Genomic DNA, 19,540 nt, shown 5'->3' with positions numbered 1-19,540 from the left:
GAGGAATAAATCATACTCACGCTTTGGTGATAAAGTTCTCCTACGCAGCGGTGACATGACTCTGGCCAACTAGAAACGGGTCGAACTACCGAAACTCAGAAACAGAATCTCATTTTGCAAAGAACGGACTGGGATGATTCAGTCAATGGGGAACATTTTTACGTTAGTAATTAAAAAAAAAACGACGACGATGACGAAACGGTTTCATGAACCCTGTCCTAAGGGCATACGTGTGCAATAACAACACAGACTGTGACTGATGTAGTATTTCTACCAGCAGCTATTGACTTACTAAGAGTACCTCAGTAATGCTATGGACGTCAGGGAGCCCAGAAACGGCAGTAGGGATTATGAATATGAAACATATCATCTATAGAATTAGCTAAACTTTGTGTTTTCAGAGCTTTTGTTCATTACGCTACCATCATTTACATTCCTTTTTTTTTTTTTACATGTAGCTCCTTTTTATTTATTTGTAAACCATGGAAACAAACATCAAAATGGAAACATCTAAATCAATACATATTCGAGACTTTATCTAGACATGATCTAGAACTGAAAATCTCCAAAGATAACCCATAAAAATATCTACAAAACATTTGGTTGTATGAGGAGTCCTTTTCTTTTTGAAAAAAGAATATTGCACATCACTAGCGGTGCACGTACACCTGGACAGACCCGGGCACGGTCGAAGACTGCTTAGGGCTTAGAGACACGGTGGACCTTCATGTGGCGATGCTGAGCCGCGGAGCGTCCAGCATGAGCCTGGCCTTGGTGGCGTCCAGCCGACTGTACTCCTCGATCAGCGAGCCGAGGGAGGCCACGGCCTCCAAGAAGAAGCTCTGCTCCATGCCGTCCACGTGGAGGTAGTGATGCAGGTGAGCCTGAGAACAGAGAGGAAGATGGAGGAAAAAGGTCAGGCAAGGCTATGTTGTGAAGTCATCCGATCTGAGTGGGGCGCAAAAACAGCAGAAAGATTAGGATGACCACTACAGGCTGTTGAAAGAGTACAGACAGGACATCAAGTCAGTACTGGGCTGTTCAAAAAAAAAAAATTGCTGAATGCGAAATCATGTTATCTTTAGAACAAAGTCTGTTCTGGAAAAGGGCTGGAGCAAAATAACTTTGAATTCATTACAAGTTAAATATTTGAACAGGGATACCGCAATTTAGCCTCATATGATGATAAAAAAAAGACAGAAATGAAAGAAGTAATACTCAAACCAAGGCCTACTGCATATGATTACAATTAGAAACTTGACATGCTTCATATGTGAAAACTCAGCACAAACCACAGCCAAACAGATGGCACTGATCACCAATAAATATCAGTATCAGTGTAACAGTGTAATCGCCGCAAGTCTCCAGTCGTTTCAATAGTTTTGCAGGGTGATCTGTGCCGAGCTGAGGAATAATGCTACATCGTTTCTCTCCCACAAAGTTTATATATTATACCTAACTGGCTGACATGTTCCTTCTATTTTCTTTAATTCATGTAAACAGTGGTTAGACAAACTTTCTGTATCCTCCTTAACAAAGCACAGTAAAAAGGAAGAGACGGTATCATAATATCTGTAGCAACAATTTAATATTAGGATAGCCTAGCCTTTCAAAACCTGTGGGGTATGATTTTTTTTCCTCCCCAGTGGTACCCAGCCAATTACCCCACTCTTCCCGAGCTGTCCTGGTTGCTGCTCCACCCCCTCTGCCGATCTGGGGAGGGCTGCAGACTACCACATGCCCCCTCCGATACATGTGGAGCCACCAGCCGCTTCTTTTCACCTGACAGTGAGGAGTTTCACCAGGGGGATGTAGCGTGTGGGAGGATCACACTATTCCTCCCCCCCGAACAGGCGCCCTGACCGACCAGAGGAGGCGCTAGTGCAGAGACAACGACACCCACATCCGGCTTCCCGTCTGCAGACACGGCCAATTATGTCTGTACGGACCCCCGACCAAGCCGGAGGTAACACGGGGATTCGAACCGGCGACCCCCGTGTTGGTAAGCAACAGAATGGACTACTACGCCACCTGGACGCCCCCCTGTGGGGTATGATTTGTCTGATTCTTTGACTTAATTCATCAAATGACTACCAGACTGAAATGGCTGATTGCAGAAGGTTTCAATAAATTATGCACAGACCATGAATGAGGGTCCATATGTAAAAGCGAAATGAATTTCACAGTATTTACGGAAAAAAATAAATAACACATACACATGTATAATCATATGACTATTATCAAACACATGTATATATATGAATATCAATATATTCATATATAAACTATAATCAATATATTCAAATAAAGTTGCCCTTTGCAAGGGAAGGAGTGCCAAAACATTGTACAGTCAAACAGGAGAATATGTCCTCATGATACACGAGGGACAGGTGATCCTGTTTCCATCACTACTCAACCCTCTACGACCATTTCCTGTGGCCTGAGGCCTAAAAACAGCACAGGAAGCCACGCGGACCAACCTTCTTCCTGTAGAGCTTGGTGAAGCGCTCTCTGAGCTCCATGAACGTGGGCTTCACACAAGTGTTGTTGGCTAAGGCGAGCAGCGAGTGGGAATGTCCCACGGCGGGGACGGAACACAGGCCCGTCTTCCAGCCCTCCTGGTTCCACGAGACAAAGGGCAGCGAGGGCCTCAGCCTGCAGGAGGAAAACAAACACACACACACACACACACACACACACACACACACACACACACACACACACACACACACACACACACACTTTAATGCAACATAGAATGAAGACTATGGCTGGCGGTAACCTCTCGATTCGACATTACAATGATGTTTTAGTGCAAACTCAATACATATGGTAATTTTTCAGATATTACAAATATTGCTGTTCGTTATTAACAACTCTTGTAAGGCTCCATCCCCTCTCATATATAACTGCATTAATCCAAGGAAAATGTTCAGCAAGCTGGATTTATTTCAAGCCCCTTCAAACCTCCAGAGATATAGAAAGCTTTACATCAAACCTCTTCACAGCATCTGTTCATTGTGCTTCAACGTCACAATTCAGACGAAATGCTGCAAAATTACAATCACTACAACTTAGTATTGTGATTTTACACTGAATCAAATTTTCTCCCCACCCCATATATAACGGAGACAAATTAAAGGGACCCTCAACGGGATCCCTGAATTACATTCTTTGACTCCATTAATCACTTACGGTGTGTGTGTGTGTGTGTAAAAAGCATTTTTTCTGTTGGCTACAACAAAGTCACTAATTGGTATTATTAGTCAAACTCAATGAAACCCATAGTTCACATTGTGCCAGCCACAAGCTAAGCTAGCAAGCACAAGCTAGCTTGTCACTATTGGGACATATTGTTTTGGATGCTGCAAAACTATTTCCCCACGCCATGTCAGAAAATAAAATTAAGGTCAAAGAAAGGACAAGGCTCAAATGTTATTTTTTTTGGTGTAAGAAAGTTTGTGTTTGTATTGCGAAATTGTTTTGCAACACAAACACAAACCTGGTTACTAAATGTGCCACGAGCCACATTCTGGTGCGGGATATGTTCATCAAATTTACACCATGGTCACACACAAGTATGCGCTCGTACACCGCCCCCGTTCCAGTTTCTTGACGCTGTGCCACAGGAAAACAAGGTATGCATGGAGAGTGGTGAAGACAGAGAGAGAGAAAATGAGAAAGTGAAAGAAAACAAGTGAGACTGAGAGAGGAAGAGAGAGGTGGGTGTTGACTGGGCCAGTCATGAATCACGGCTGTCAGCTGAGCAGAAAAACACCGAGCACTGAATGGCTCCACTATTTGAGAGGAGGCGAAAGGAAGGTTGTCTTTGCGCTCCACTAGCGTGGGTGTGTCTGGTAGAACGCCTAAGGCCTTGACGGGGCTGCTTGGGGTGCACAGCGAGGATGCCGCACTGACCTCTCGATGTTCCTGCGGAGGTCGGACACCTGCACATTGCCGCGGACCATGAGGGCACAAGCCAGGTACAGGCTGCGCTTGGGGTCAGCCCGGATCAGCTGGTGGTCCTTGCTGAAGGCGTCACTGAACATTTGATCGAGTCTAGAAGGTAAAGCGACAGAAGAATCAGATCAGAATCAGAATACTTTATTTATCCCTGAGGAGAAGTTGAGTTCTATTACAGACACTCACACTCTAATAACTAACAAAATACAAGATAAGAAAATAGAAACAGAAACAAACAGAAATAAAAGATAAATAAGAAATAGAAATAAGAACAAGAGACAGGTCAGAACAACTTAAAAGTTCCTATCATGAGGTCGAAATGTGGTGCACGTGGCTTGAAAAGCACATTTAGTTGATGTCATCTTTAGTCCAGGCGTAGGCAGCCATGTACCATGGAAGGCATGGTTATGATGATTTTCCATTCCACTAGTCACACCAGGCGATTCAACTGATTTGTACACCTTCAACTGAAGGCACCAGATTAATCAGTGAAATCACTTCCTGGAGTGTTGGGTTGGATGGAAAAACCTGCACACTCTTGGCACTCCATGGCACATGGTTGCCTATGCCTGCTTTAGTCCATATTGGTGCCTATATCAACGTGGCATATCTATTAATGTTGAACTGAAACTATTCGGTTTGCTAGTGATGCTGCCATTCCTTGGCCAGGTCTTCAACGAAAATTCATCAGAAGGTGACTTCCTGCTTAAATAAAGGTTCATCTGAACAGGAAAAGACGTAACAACAGTTTGTGTCAGGGCGCCCGGGTGGCGTGGCGGTCTATTCTTTTGCCTACCAACATGGGGATCGGTAGTTCGAACCTCCATATTACCACCAGCTTGGTCGGGCATTGTGTCTGTGGGTGGGAAGCTGGATGTGGGTATGTGTCCTGGTCGCTGCACTAGCGCCTCCTCTGGTCGATCGGGGCGCCTGTTCGGGGTGGAGGGGGAACTGGGGGGGGATTAACGTGATCCTCCTACATGCTACGTCCCCCTGGCGAAAGCGGCTGGCGACTCCACACGTATCGGAGGAGGCATGTGGTACTCTGCAGCCCTCCCCAGATCGGCAGAGGGGGTGGAGCAGCGACTGGGACGGCTCGGAAGAGTGGGGTAATTGGTCGGATACAATTGGGGGGAAAACGGGGGAAAATTCCAAAAAACAAAAGCAAACGGCTTGTGCCATTTGCTGGTGTGTGACAGTTAACCAGTTCATTACAGTGAAAATGATCAGCGCAACTATTTTTGTTGTTTTTTGTAACCCTTCCACTGCCAAGAGCAACTTTAAATGGAGATTTCAGAGCCTGACTCATGTCTGAGTGGAGGCAGGGTGGAGAGAAAGAAAATAATTATTTTCCTCAACCCTAATTTATTCAGGCAGGTTCTGCTAAGCATGCACGCTGTTCAGATGCCCTGCTTTATATTCACGTAGTTACCCACATCCACATCTGGGAGTTACCCAGTATAGCCACAGCCTCCCGCCCCCCACTGCTGAAAAATAATACTCCCACTGATGCAGTTCTGGACCGAGTCTCCCGCACAAGGGCACCTTGGTAGTTGTTGCTGAGAGAGGGAGAGGGGTGGGTGTGAGGGGGATATAAGGGTGTGAGGGGCGCTATGCAGTCAATTCCCCTAATCAGATGCTCCCAGATGTCCCTAGGATTTGAACTTGTAACCCTGCTGCTACAAAGCTCCCTGCTAACCTTGAGACAGTCTCATTTCATGTAAAGCACACTATGCTCTACAATGTGAAGAACATCTCTTTGTATATATAAACTAAACAATATATCACTTCAGCATCCATAGTCCATGTGCACATATGCAATAGCCTCACTGCAAACAATGCAATGTCAGGCAAATTGGGCCCATCAGCCACGTTATGCAAAAACCTTTTAACTGCTTGATAGAAAATGAAAACAAGCATAGTTCACAGTTTTCATGACTAATCCAGAAGAAAAATAGTCCATCTGATAAATATGATTTAGTCTCATTTTCTCACTTCTTGGTTACTGGTCTTGCACGCATGCTCTATGTGCACAGCGAATGGCCAGACACAATCGTTCTCATTCAGGACAGTGATATGAAATCTCCTGTAATCTCCTGAATCATTTCTGGAACATCCCCCTTCTTTCACTCATTCACAGACGAGCCCCCTTCTTTAAAGGTAAACAAAGTACATTATAAATGTTGTCTTGATCATGGACTAGCCTGGATTGCTGGGTGAGCATTAACTGAATACAATGGTGCCATGCTGAGTCAACCACAGTACTGAACAACCTTCTTATTTCCTCCTCTAAAATCACCCGAATCACTGCTAAACTGTTAAATTCTTTCCAAATGCAACTACTGAAGTTAAAAGTTCCATATATCTGGTGTCTGGGTAGCGTAGCGGTCTATTCCGTTGACTACCAACACGGGGCTTGCTGGTTCGAATCCCCGTGTTACCTCCGGCTTGGTCGGGCGTCCCTACAGACACAACTGGCCGTGTCTGCGGGTGGGAAACCGGATGTGGGTATGTCTTGGTCGCTGCACTAGCGCCTCCTCTGGTTGGTTGGGGTGCCTGTTCAGGGGGGAGGGGGAACTGGGGGGGAATAGCGTGATCCTCCCACGTGCTATGTCCCCCTGGCGAAACTCTTCACTGTCAGGTGAAAAGAAGCAGCTGGCGACTCCAAATGTATCGGAGGAGACTTGTGGTAGTCTGTAGCCCTCCCCAAATAGGTAAAGCAGCGACCGGGATGGCTCGGAAGAGTGGGGTAATTGGCTGGATACAATTGGAGAGAAAAGGGGGGATGGGGGGGTTCCATATATCTGGTGAAATACAGTAATTTCTTTTCTTTGAAATTCGAATACATATTCCATCCATTATCCAAACCGCTTATCCTGCGCTCAGGGTCGCAGGGACGCTGGAGCCTATCCCAGCAGTCATTGGGCGGCAGGTGGGGTGACACCCTGGACAGGCCGCCAGTCCATCAAAGACAATACATATTCCAAAAAATAGAAATATCACAATGTCGATTTTTCCATTATCATTCAGCCCTAATATCTAATACTGTCAGTTAAACCAATGAAGTGCAAGAAATTAAAGCCACATTAAGCAAAACGTTTTTTTTTTAACCAATACAAACGATATGAGGACTCAGTCCCAGGCTCAAAGATACTGGGGTTGACAGGGGCCCAGGGTATGTGGCTTCTCTTATTGCACCAAATGTTGTTCTATCCTTCCTGAGGGAAAAAAGAGTGCACATGCAGGAATGCATGTTCAACAGGTGCTGGTGACCCTATATTAATTTGATTGTAAATCCAATTGTTCCTTTGCGAATCTGATGAAGGAATGAGAATGTGGATTATGTGTATCTCAAGATGACAGCAGTACGTCTCTTAAATTACCCCGGTCTTACACGACCACGTCCAGCTTATCAACAGCTTTTTAGTGCAATGATTTGTCAGCGGTGTTGTGTACACCACTGATCAGTAAAGACATCATGGAAAAGGGGGCAGGGGCTTTGCCACTCGGCACTTCAGTCAACACCGGCCATGTGTCTGGGTCTATCGGGATGACAGCAGGCTTAATACCTTGTGCTTGATAGGGAACCATACAACTGCAGGGTAAAAATAGTGGCACGGAGAGCCGGACGGACCTTCTGGTGGGGATGTTGACGTCGGCCAGCGTGTAGAGAGGGGTCAGACTGGGTACCAGGTAGTGCAGCCGAGGAAAGGGGACCAAGTTCATGGCGATCTCGTTCAGGTCCATATTGAGAGAACCTTCAAAACGAGCTGAGCTGAAAGACAGCATACATGTCACGTGTCATGTGAGGGTGCTAACACAGGCGATTAGTTGATCAAACTTCATTTATATGGCACATTTTTAAAATCGAAATTCAGTATGCTTTACATGGTTAAAAAGCCTTGGTTAGGGTAGGGGCCATGTGTATGTAAATATGCATGTACACTACTCCTCAAAAGTCTGGAATCACAAGGGACTTTCACACAGAATCAATATTTCCAGTAATGTAAAACTCGTCCTATTGCATATGCACTATGTATAAATTGATTTGACTGTCAGTATTATGCACCTTCATAGGTTTAAAATAATTTGAAAGAAGTTGTAAAAAATGAAGACATTTTACAGTTGTCCAGAATCATTACATTGATACCATCTCACAAAACATCCTCCTAGAAAGATTAGCTTCCATTGGAATAACTGGCCCCCCCCTTGACTGGTACCGATCATATCTCTCTGGCCGCACTCAGTTTGTCCAACTTAAAAATTTGAGATCTCAGTCCTTTCCTGTTACTACTGGTGTTCCCCGGGGCTGTGTATTGGGACCCCTCCTATTTATTATTTACCTACTACCTCTTGGCCACATTTTCAGGAAATTTGGCATTCAATTTCACCCCTATGCGGATGAGTTCTGTGCAGATGATGACCATGTTGTATTAACTTTTTATTGTCTACCCTACTTTGCTTTGATTTTATGCTGTCTGATAACAGTGCTGCTTGTTTTTTACTGTGTTCTGTAAGGTGTCATTGAGTGCTCTGAAAGGCACCCACAAATAAAATGTATTATTATTATTATGTCAGTTGTAGATGATACCAACTTCCTTTAGAGAGCTGTATGTGCTTCCAGCGATTATTAGGAAATTCTAGATTATTCGCTAATGCGCAAGAAACTTCCCAGAATTCTCTAGGGTTGAGCTATAAATGGATGGGTAACAGCTGAGAGCTGTTGGATAACCACTTACAGGCAGAGGGGAGTTGTGCAAGGCTGACAAGGGCTCATACCTTAATTATGGCAAGAAAAAGAAGAAGAAGAAGAAATGACTCTTGAAAACAGATGTGCTATTGTCACTTTTTATAAAGCTGCCAGAAAACCATTATTAAGATGTCAAAATGTAAAGAAAAGGTTGGCCTGGGCTCAGAGGCAAAGACATTGGACCATCACGCTATTCCTCCCAGTTCCCCCTCTTCCTGAACAGGCGCCCCGACTGGCCAGAAGAGGCGCTAGTGCAGCAACCAGGACACATACCCACATCCGGCTTCCCACCCGCAGACACGGCCAATTGTGTCTGTAGGGCCTCCTGACCAAGCCGAAGATAACACGGGGATTCGAACTGGTGATCCCCGCGCTGGTGGGCATGAAATAGACCGCTACGCTACCCGGATGCCCTGTTTCATGAATTTAATTTAAAAACGCTAATATTGAATAAAATTGCGAGAACTACTTAAATGACAAGTGATTCCAAACTTTTGAGCGGTAGTGTACGTGATTGATGGGCAGTGGTTGGGGCAGGATACAGCCCAGCACAAGGTTAAGGGAGCGAGGGATGAGGTTGGTCCCTGTTTGGATACAAACTCCGATTCAGACCACTTCCCTCTGCAGGAATTGGGATTTGCAAAAGGGACTATGACAACAAATGTAATTGAGGGCTACACGAATAAAACTGACTTTAAATAGAGATTACACAAAAAGTGTAAAGACAAAATGAAGTGGCCATAATTTGAGCTCAATTGCCCAATAAGTTGTGCATCTGCAAGAAAAATGACCATGTGTTATCAATACTTTAACATAGTATGTTCAAAACTGAAACAACCACATAAGACCTCTAAGTAAGTAAGTAATATCAGACATTGTTCTTTATTGACTGTGTTTGAAAAGTCAAAGGGGTGCAGCAGCGGCCATTATGCCGTCAGTGACTGCAAGGAAAGCATCACATTTGTAGGTGGTTGTCAACTCCTTTTGACCCAGTGAAAAATAACGTGTTTGAACTGCACACAGAAAATGACAGAGATGATACTTGACATGAGTACGTTGATGGAAACAGGCCATGTTTAACTGTCATGGGCTACTGAATACCTGCTCTGTACATATAACCGGCTCGGGTTGTACAGGAGGGGGTGTGTGCCCATTTGTATGTGTGTAGGGGGGTATGGGAGGGGGGGATTCTGTGTCAAGACTGTTGTGATTGTACTGCTATGCTAGCACCATACCTGGTGATATTGAGCAACAGGTTGGCCACAATGTTATTCATCCCATCAAAGGGCTTTTCTGCTCCACTGAGCCCACCCTGGCTGGAGATGACGGTGCTTTCTTGCTTCACCACCAACCCTGACTTTCCACCATGCGTCATGTGCTTGATCTTGTTCATAATGTCGACCAGTGACTGGAGGAGAGGAGGCATGGGAATACACCAACTTCAGGATGTGCGGTTTTACAATTTAAGTGAATTATGAGCAGAGTTTTTAGTAAGGTGGAATTTGAGCAGGAAAAACGGGAAAAGAAGGATAAAACCAGGGAAGGGGGGAGGGGACCTTCATCTGGTTAGGAAATAATGGGAGTTGGGTCCATAAAAATAATAATAAAAAAAAAAAACATGAAACTTTTATAAACATACAGACCTGATTTTCCACGGGCAGAACACAGTCGGCGTGCTCCGTGAGCTCCCTCATGGCCAGGACGCTGTTGTAGGGTGATGTGATGACATCATCTTCGGCGGAGGGGTAGATGGAGGTGACGATTCGGCACACCTCGGGGAACTCCTCCTCTAGCAGGCTCAGCACTCTGGTCCCCAGGCCAGAGCCCGTCCCTAACGTTCAGAAAGTAGAAACCAACCTAATTACTGTAGTTTATGTTGGCTGCTTTTGTTTCTTGAATGTTGTGTTATGTCAGTGTGTAACAGAGAGCTCAGGATCAAGTCAAATTCCCAGTATGTAAAAACTAGAAGAAAAAAATAATAGAACTAGAATAAAAGCAGATTCTGATGGGACACAGTAGCTGGTAAATCTCAAATGTAACTGGACTCTTTTTTTGTTGTTGTTGATTCCCCCCCCCCCTTTTCTCCCCAGTAGTGCCCATCCAATTACCCCACTCTTCTGAACCGTTCCGGTCGCTGCTCCACCCCCTCTGCTGATTCGGGGAAGGCTGCAGACTATCACAAGCCTCCTCCAACACATGTGGAGGGGAGGATCGTGCTATCCCCCCCGGAGAGGCACCCCAACCGACTAGAGGAGGCGCTAGTGCAGCAACCAGGACACATACCCACATCCGGCTTCCCACCCGCAGACATGGCCAATTGTGTCTGTAGGGATGACCAACCAAGCCAGCAGTAACATGGGGATTCAAACCCGGCGATCCCCATGTTGGTAGGCAACGGAATAAACCGCCACGCCATGCGGACACCCCGATTCTTTAATTCTTTAACCACTCAAACATATTTATAAGTAGAAATCTAACTCTGAGTTAGCTGCATGCTAAAGCAGCTGGTTAGCCTGAACTATTTACCGGTATTTAGCTAGAGGCTTGTTCTTATTCCCACGATGGTCACAAACCAGATGGCAGTTTTTTTTCTACATTTAACAAGGGGCTTACCCTTTCATTTGGCCTCAAAACTGATGACAAGAACAGGGTCCCTACTGTCCCTTCTTCACAACAGGGGTGGGAAATCCAGGTCCAGAAAGTACAATTATGAACTGTGTATTTCCTTCACCCATGTACTAAATCAGCTGATTTCATTCCCTCACCATACTGAAGAGTGCTGTTGGTTAGATTCAACTGGTTTAGTACATGGGCGACATGGTGGCGCAGTGGTTTGCATGGTCGCCTCACAGCAAGGTCCTGGGTTCGAGCCCCGGGGTAGTCCAACCTTGGGGTCGTTTCCAGGTCGTCCTCTGTGTGGAGTTCGCATGTTCTCCCCATGTCTGTGTGGGTTTCCTCCCACAGCCCAAAGACATGTAGGTCAGGTGAATCAGCCATACTTAACTGTCCCTAGGTGTGAATGTGTGTGTCGGCCCTGTGATGGACTGGCGGTCTGTCCAGAGTGTCTTCCCGCCTGCCGCCCTATGACTGCTGGGATAGGCTCCAGCATCCCTGCGACCCTGAGAGCAGGATAAGCGGTTCGGATGATGGATGAATGGAAGGTTTAGTACATGGGTGGGCCAAATACATGGTTACAACTTTTACTTTCTGGACCAGGATTTGCCATTAGACAGTTAAGTTAACAAGTTCTTACAATGTCCTGCCATTTAATAATCAGTTGTCTACTTGGGTTTTACCAATTAAAGGATTCAGCTTTTTCAGCAGCTGAGACCTTTCATCAATTCACTACCATGCAACGTGGATACTGGTTGGTTTCACATCAGTATTGATCAGCAACAACTGTACCTCTGTGTCCTGCATTAAAGAGCCTAGCGAGATTCAAACCAAGTTTTGCGATTCACATAGACACACAACACCTCGGCTACGGCTGCTTCCTGTGCCTCACCTCCCCCCATAGAGTGAATGAGGAAGAAGCACTGCAGGCAGTCACAGTGCTCTGCTGCCCTTCTCAGCTTATCCACGATCTGCTCCCTGTACGCCGAGCCGTACGTCATGTGACCAACCGCCCTGGAGAGGGGTGACAGAGGACGACGACACGTGACCAAACGCCCGCCAGAACGCCAACATACACTGAAATTAATGACCGGATTAACATGGTTGCATCTTTAATTATACATAAAATCAATGGAAATGAACATTTTCCTCCATTATTCCAGCACCAGACTGGTGATGGCCAGTGTGAGGTCCCTCCCACAGGCACTGATGTCATCGACAACAAAATAATACTAAGTTGCTAAAAAGCGCTATAAAAATATACTGAAAAAATAACACTATAATAGCCCCTTAATCCCGTTGATGTGGAATGTAGGAAAAATCGGTAATTGGTGAAAGTCAATAATGTGTTAGGCAGGGTCATAAAGTTTTATATACAGACAGACTAAACAACTTACAGACACATCAGGATGTGCCGTGTGAGAGGAGATAATGAATCCAGAGTAGCTCTAAGGGGAACGTGACATGTGAATAAGTCTTTCCGAGGCTCATTTCCACCGCTCCTGACATTTCCAATAATTCGGAAATAAAGGGCGACCGAGGCCGCTGTGGGAGAGAATATGAATACAAATGCGTCTAACGTAATACAGCAGGGGTGCAGGGTTGGAGACCACTGGAAATGTGCATGTTTTTACATCTGTAATTGATGTCATGAATTCCACTTTGTGCCCTTTAATTCCACAAGAGAGGCATGTCGTCAAGAGGAACGACGTTTTACAATGGCTGCCGGGCAAAGGGAAGCCCGGCATCATAAACTTTATACCAGCCCCTCTCAAGGTGGCGTCAGTGACCTTGCTCATAATTTTCCTTTCTTGGGCATTTATCTCCAGCAACAAACTGCTTTTTAGCACCACTGCAGGGGATTATTTACCCCATCGCTTGTTCAGATGTTTGGTCAACTCCTCCGCCGTTCTTTTGGGCCTATATGGAGTAGAGAAATCCTGTGGCTGTCTATTGAAGCAAATGGCTTCATATGTGAAGTTACACAGACTCATAAATAAATAGACAGACAGACAGACAGATAGACAGATAGATAGATAGATAGATAAATAAATAGTTGTGGAAAAAAGTGTTTCTGCAGATGAATTTGTAATTTCTCTTCCCCACTTCCCTTCGGTATTTGTTTTTAATGGCTACACAGGCGATGTGGCTGCACAGCCTGAACAGTTATCAAACGCTTCACAGCGGTTATAAAAGGGCTTTCACGAGGGCGGCCATAAACTACACGGGCACGTGTGCCAGGCCGCGCTGGGGCTGCCGGTTGGTTGCTCACCAGTTGTTGCCCGAGCCCGACACGTCCGTGAGGAGCTGAGTGCTGTCGAACACCTCTCGCAGAGGGCCCTGCAGGATCTCATTGACCACGCCTTCCTCCATGTCCACCAGCACCGCCTGCATTGGAAGACAATCCTCTGGTGACTGCGTGTGGAACCGGCGCATATACACTTTGGTATTGCTGTGCCTCCAGAACATGCCGTTGACTCATGTTCACCCTTTGACCTCTTTGTCCTAACCTTACCCAGCAGATGCCGAACTTGAGCCTGACCTTCACCCCCTTACTCCAAAATAAGCTTCACCTCATTTAAAGACGAAAACTCTTTGCACTTGTCCCAGTATCTGACCCTTCTGACCTAACTGGTTAAACGAATAAGAATTTTATACACACAGACACACAAAACAACCTAGTGTTGTCTTCTATGTAAAACAGCATGAGTTGGGCAAGCCAGTGGATCAGAAGAATTTACCCTGGCCTTCAGATGTTGGATTCTCCCACCAATGATGTCACTGGCTCCCCCACTGCTCTTCCTGGAAAAGTGCGCACATGGGCACGGTTTTAAAAAAAAGGGCAACAGATCACGGGCACGTTTTTCCGCTCATGTGGCCGTTGAGGCATGCTGGATCAGAGCGTATACAGTTACCTTGAATCCACATTCCGGAAAAAGCTGCTCAGGGCCTCATCATATTCTCCTTTCTGAATGAAAGAAAAGAAGCAGGATGTTACAGATGCTCCGGGAGAGATGGGGAAACGTATACCGTTTGCTACTGCTAACGGGATGGAAACGCAGCCCACCTACCACCCCCCCCCCCCACACACACACACTTCACACCACAGGGTGCCTTCTCACAAATAGTCCATGCAAAGCACCTAGTGAGAACCCTCCATGTAGAGCCCGACCAATTATAGGATTTTTAAGACCGATGCCGATTTCGATATTTGAGGATTTAAAAATCTGGCCGATATCCCCCCCCCCCCCAAAAAAAAAAAAAAAAGCAAAAAACACATAACATAAACAAACATTTGTTATATCTAATTAAGAGTCCTCACCATGACATGATGCTGTTTAAAAACAAGCTTGCTTTATTGTAATAAATAGTACTCTGAACAAAAGTACAACAAAACATGTCAAAGTTTTGATAAATGAGTCAAATGTATAAAAATAAAAATATCAGATCCATTAAAAACTATAGAGTACTACTACTAATGAACATTAAAGGAAATTGTGTGTGTTCATGTGTCCATCCAGTGAGAGGATGCCTGAGGAGTGGAGAAGAAGCATACTGGTACCGATTTTCAAGAACAAGGGCGATGTGCAGAACTGTAACAACTACAGAGGTATAAAGTTGATCAGCCACAGCATGAAGATTTGGGAAAGAGTAATAGAAGCTAGGTTAAGAGAGGTGACGATCAGCGAGCAGCAGTATGGTTTCATGCCACGAAAGAGCACCACAGATGCGATGTTTGCTTTGAGAATGTTGATTGAGAAGTATAGAGAAGGCCAGAAAGAGTTGCATTGTGTCTTTGTAGATTTAGAGAAAGCTTATGACAGAGTACCGAGAGAGGAGGTGTGGTATTGTATGAGGAAGTCAGGAGTTGCAGAGAAGTATGTAGGAGTGGTGCAGGATACGTATGAGGGAAGTGTGACAATGGTGAGGTGTGCGGTTGGAATGACGGATGGGTTCAAGGTGGAGGTGGGATTACATCAAGGATCGGCTCTTAGCCCTTTCTTGTTTGCAATGGTGATGGACAGGTTGACGGACAAGATCAGGCAGGAGTCTCCATGGACGATGATGTTCGCGGATGACATTGTGATCTGTAGTGAGAGTAGGGTGCAGGTTGAGGAGAGCCTGGAGAGGTGGAGGTATGCACTAGAGAGAAGAGGAATGAAAGTCAGTAGGAGCAAGACGGAATACCTATGCGTGAATGAGAGAGAGGACAGTGGAATGGTCAGGATGCAAGGAGTGGAGGTGACAAAGACATCTGAGTTTAAATACTTGGGGTCAACTGTCCAAAGTAACGGGGAGTGCAGTAGAGAGGTGAAAAAGAGAGTGCAGGCAGGTTGGAGTGGGTGGAGAAGTGTGTCAGGAGTGATTTGCGACAGAAGGGTACCAGCAAGAGTTAAAGGGAAAGTTTACAAGATGGTTGTGAGACCAGCTATGTTATATGGTTTGGAGACAGTGGCACTGACGAAAAGACAGGAGGCGGAGCTGGAGGTGGCAGAGTTGAAGATGCTAAGATTTTCACTGGGAGTAACGAAGAAGGACAGGATTAGGAACGATTATATTAGAGGGACCGCTCAGGTTGGACGGTCTGGAGACAAAGCAAGAGAGGCGAGATTGAGATGGCTTGGACATGTGTGGAGGAGAGATGCTGAGTATATTGGGAGAAGGATGCTGAATATGGAGCTGCCAGGGAAGAGGAGAAGAGGAAGGCCAAAGAGGAGGTTTATGGATGTGGTGAGGGAAGACATGCAGGTGGCTGGTGTGACAGAGGAAGACGCAGAAGACAGGAAGAAATGGAAACGGATGATCCGCTGTGGCGACCCCTAACGGGAGCAGCCGAAAGTAGTAGTAGTAGTAGATGTGTCCATCCATCCATTATCCAAACCGCTTATCCTGCTTTCAGGGTCGCATGGATGCTGGAGCCTATCCCAGCAGTCATTGGGCGGTAGGCGGGGAGACACCCTGGACAGGCCGCCAGGCCATCACAGGTAACAGACATGCAAGTGGCAAATATATTTACCATTGCTTCATTTGGGCAGAATAAGCTAAACACTATTAGTTTAACCGCTCATTAACATTAGTGGTCTTGCACTGATAAACATGGCATCAGCTAGCTTTGTGGTTCACCTAAATTAGCAACGGAGAGCATTATACGCTGCTGTAAGTGATGTTGCCAGAGAATTTTTAGAATAATTTTTAGACGAGGGAGAAACGATAGTACTGTTGTTTGTTTACTGGCTAGACCTGCCACACTGTTTCATAAATAAACCTACAATCAAGTTTGTCAACAGCTTAGCCTACACCATTCAACTACCATAACAATAAACGTAATTTTGATGTTTGACCGACGGTACCGGCTTTCACGTTACTGCAGCGAAACCAGGCATGGCTGACATGAATATTGTCAGGCTTACTTAGGCTAAGAGAAGTAACTGGGGATATTTATTATATTATTTAATTACTGTATTTAACGTGACAATTATCTTACCATGAATACAGATGATCTCCATCATGGGCTACTCTGCTCGACTCTTCTTGGGTCAGCTGATTGTTGTGATTTGTGGCGTTCCAAACACGTGTTGCCAACAGTGGAGTTGCAAACTACGCAACGACAACACTCATAACGTGGTTGAGGGATCCATCTTCCATCTGTTTCTTTTTTAATTGTCGTTTACCGGCCGTTATAAACGCTGATACCAATTTATCGGTTGGGCTCTACATCCAAGCTCAGGAGATAAACTTGGAGACCTCAGCATCATCATTCAAGCTTGAGCCAGGATTATAATAATTCAGCCTGTGTATGTGCTGTATTTGGGATGGGATGGTATGTCAGTTTCACCATAAATCATGGTAACAACAATAACGGCAGTGACACTACTGCCTGTTTCTATCACTCTGCATATCAAAATACCAGGCAGTCAAACCCCGCTGCTCTCATTAGCTGTTTTATGTTGTTTAACTCTAAATGAACCCATTTAGCTTTTGATGGATACAGGGGAAATGCTAACAGTGAAATCAAAAATAAATTAAAGTCAAATACAGTAATACTGGAATCTTTATCATGACTAAAGATATTGTCATTTAATGAAATAGGATGAAACAGGCACAGCGTGACAATAACACCACAAGAAGATTTTCAGCTGAGTTTGATTAATACCGTTTTAATGCTGTTTAATTAGATGCCTTTGGAGAAAAACAATCTTAATCATGGAAATCTTGACACACCCCTTCCAACCCCCAACTATTCCCGCAGACAAATGTATTGCTTTACCCAGTAGGCTATAGATTTTATGAAACAGATTACCCAAAAACCACTGGTGTATTCTGACAAACCACAGGCTAACCTACACCTGTGGATAGATCTCTTATGTACTGAAGCTTGACATGTTTGAAAGAATACTGACTTTTGACTATAATGATAGCTCACATAATCCAGCCCTCTATGAAAAGTATACAGTATATGACAGCACCTTTAACCCACATTTTTTTTCAAAAATTGATTTACTCAAACACCAGTCTCTACACCAGTGGTTCTCAACCTTTTTGGGGTGCTGGACCCCCTGCGTATTTTTGATCTACCCTAAGGACCCCTCCACCTGATCTTGGGGGAGGGGGGTTGCAATTTGATAGAAACAGTAGAAACTGCATTTTAAATTGCATTATAGCATTTATTCACTCTTTGGGGCAAAAATAAGAGCTTTCAGTTGTAACTTAGATATAGTTAACAAAACAGAATTCTTATGCAGTAACATTCAGATATATGTAACAAAACAGAATATGTATTCAGTAACTTTCAGATAGATGTAACAACAGAATTTTTATGCGGTAACTTTTAACAATGCAAACGGGAGCGAGATCTCTTATTAGAATACAATAAATTACACTTGTCAAACAGATGTAATTAGAGAAAAAAGTCCTGTTACCCTTTATAGTTTAGGTAGATAAAGGTCTCAGTCACATTTGAGTAAAATAATCCTATTTCTATAAAATGTCACAGGATCTTTTTTTTAAAAGATATTTTATTTTCACTGACCCCTTGCAATTACACCACGGACCACTAAGGACCCGCGGACCCCCGGTTGAGAAACACTGCTCTACGCCAAGGGGATTATAGAGCAAGAGGAAAATAAACCTTATAGCGCTATAAAACCCCACATTGAATATCGTGTGATTTTTTTAAACATTTTTCATGTTTACTCACTTTGTTGACATGGGCATGCTCTCTTAGGGCAAGATCCCAAAATCTGCAGCCGACCTGGTTGCCACACTGCCCGACTGAAAAACAGACGCTGGTTAACGGCAACATATCTCACAGTCACGATCATCTGTCATCACCGAGGACTTTGCCTCAGTTATCTCACTAAAACGCTAAACTCACCTTGCACAACTATCGACTGTGTCATAACGTCGGCAACTCGGTTGACAACTTTACAGCTCGAAAACAAACTCCACGGACGGACATTTTAACGCTAAACTCAACGGGCAGACGAATGTGACGTTTGAACTCCGCGCCTCGGCAGTCGACGGTCGCGGGGTGATGACGTCTCAGTCGCGGAGAGGCGACGCCGTTACGCTGGTTACGGTCGATTTTTTTTGTTTTTATTGAGACAGAAAAGAGGATTTTTCAAGATGTATCTGGCATTTTTAGCCTTTTTTCGAATTGACGGAAGAGATAGACAGGACGAATGGGACAAAAAGAGCAGTGGAAGACGTTTACCATATGTACCGTGCTGGATTCGACCCCCCCCCTTAGCGTCGGGCCTGAGCCCACATGATTGGCTGGGCCGCTTGACGTTGTCAGACGATGGAAATGTAAAACAGGGGAATAGGAGAAATCAGGCATATTTACTCTTAAGTTAGTTTTCGTTCATACTATACCCATCTCTTCTCATGACGTGGACGCCTTTTGACTGACTCGTAATACATCGCAGAAGATGGCAGTGTTGACTTGAAAATCACATACAGAATAAAGCGAGTGAAGCCAGTTTCGACCTGTGAGGGAGTCTCTCCCCTCGACCATCACCCCCTCTCTAACCTCTGTACAGTCACACCACGGTGTTAAAAAGCATCTTCCTGTTGAGGGGATGTCCAAAGTGTTTTCCAACAGAAAAATACATGTAATTTTTGATGACGTAGTGTTACTCAGTCATACAAAACAAAATACCTGTTTGTATTTGTTACTAATGGTGTAGGGTTAGAAATAAACAGTGACGCAGA

At 44.8% G+C, this 19,540-nt stretch overlaps 1 protein-coding gene across 1 annotated transcript; it reads right to left on the bottom strand.

The window, feature by feature from the left end:
- Nucleotides 1–36: 36 nt before the first annotated feature.
- Nucleotides 37–18,815, bottom strand: tube1 (tubulin, epsilon 1). Its single transcript, XM_056294872.1, has 12 exons — nucleotides 18,702–18,815; nucleotides 18,525–18,598; nucleotides 14,242–14,294; nucleotides 14,068–14,128; nucleotides 13,599–13,714; nucleotides 12,219–12,340; nucleotides 10,357–10,544; nucleotides 9,949–10,121; nucleotides 7,598–7,738; nucleotides 3,919–4,059; nucleotides 2,481–2,655; nucleotides 37–884 (listed from the first exon to the last, which is right to left on the bottom strand). The coding sequence occupies exons 1-12, from the start codon at nucleotides 18,724–18,726 to the stop codon at nucleotides 726–728; spliced, it is 1,428 nt and encodes a 475-aa protein (XP_056150847.1). The 5' UTR covers nucleotides 18,727–18,815; the 3' UTR covers nucleotides 37–725.
- Between the last annotated feature and the right edge of the window lie 725 nt (nucleotides 18,816–19,540).

This window comes from Lampris incognitus, chromosome 15 (genome assembly GCF_029633865.1).
Source record: "Lampris incognitus isolate fLamInc1 chromosome 15, fLamInc1.hap2, whole genome shotgun sequence".
Lineage (NCBI taxonomy): Eukaryota > Metazoa > Chordata > Actinopteri > Lampriformes > Lampridae > Lampris > Lampris incognitus.
This window is presented reverse-complemented; position numbering and strand designations above follow the sequence as displayed.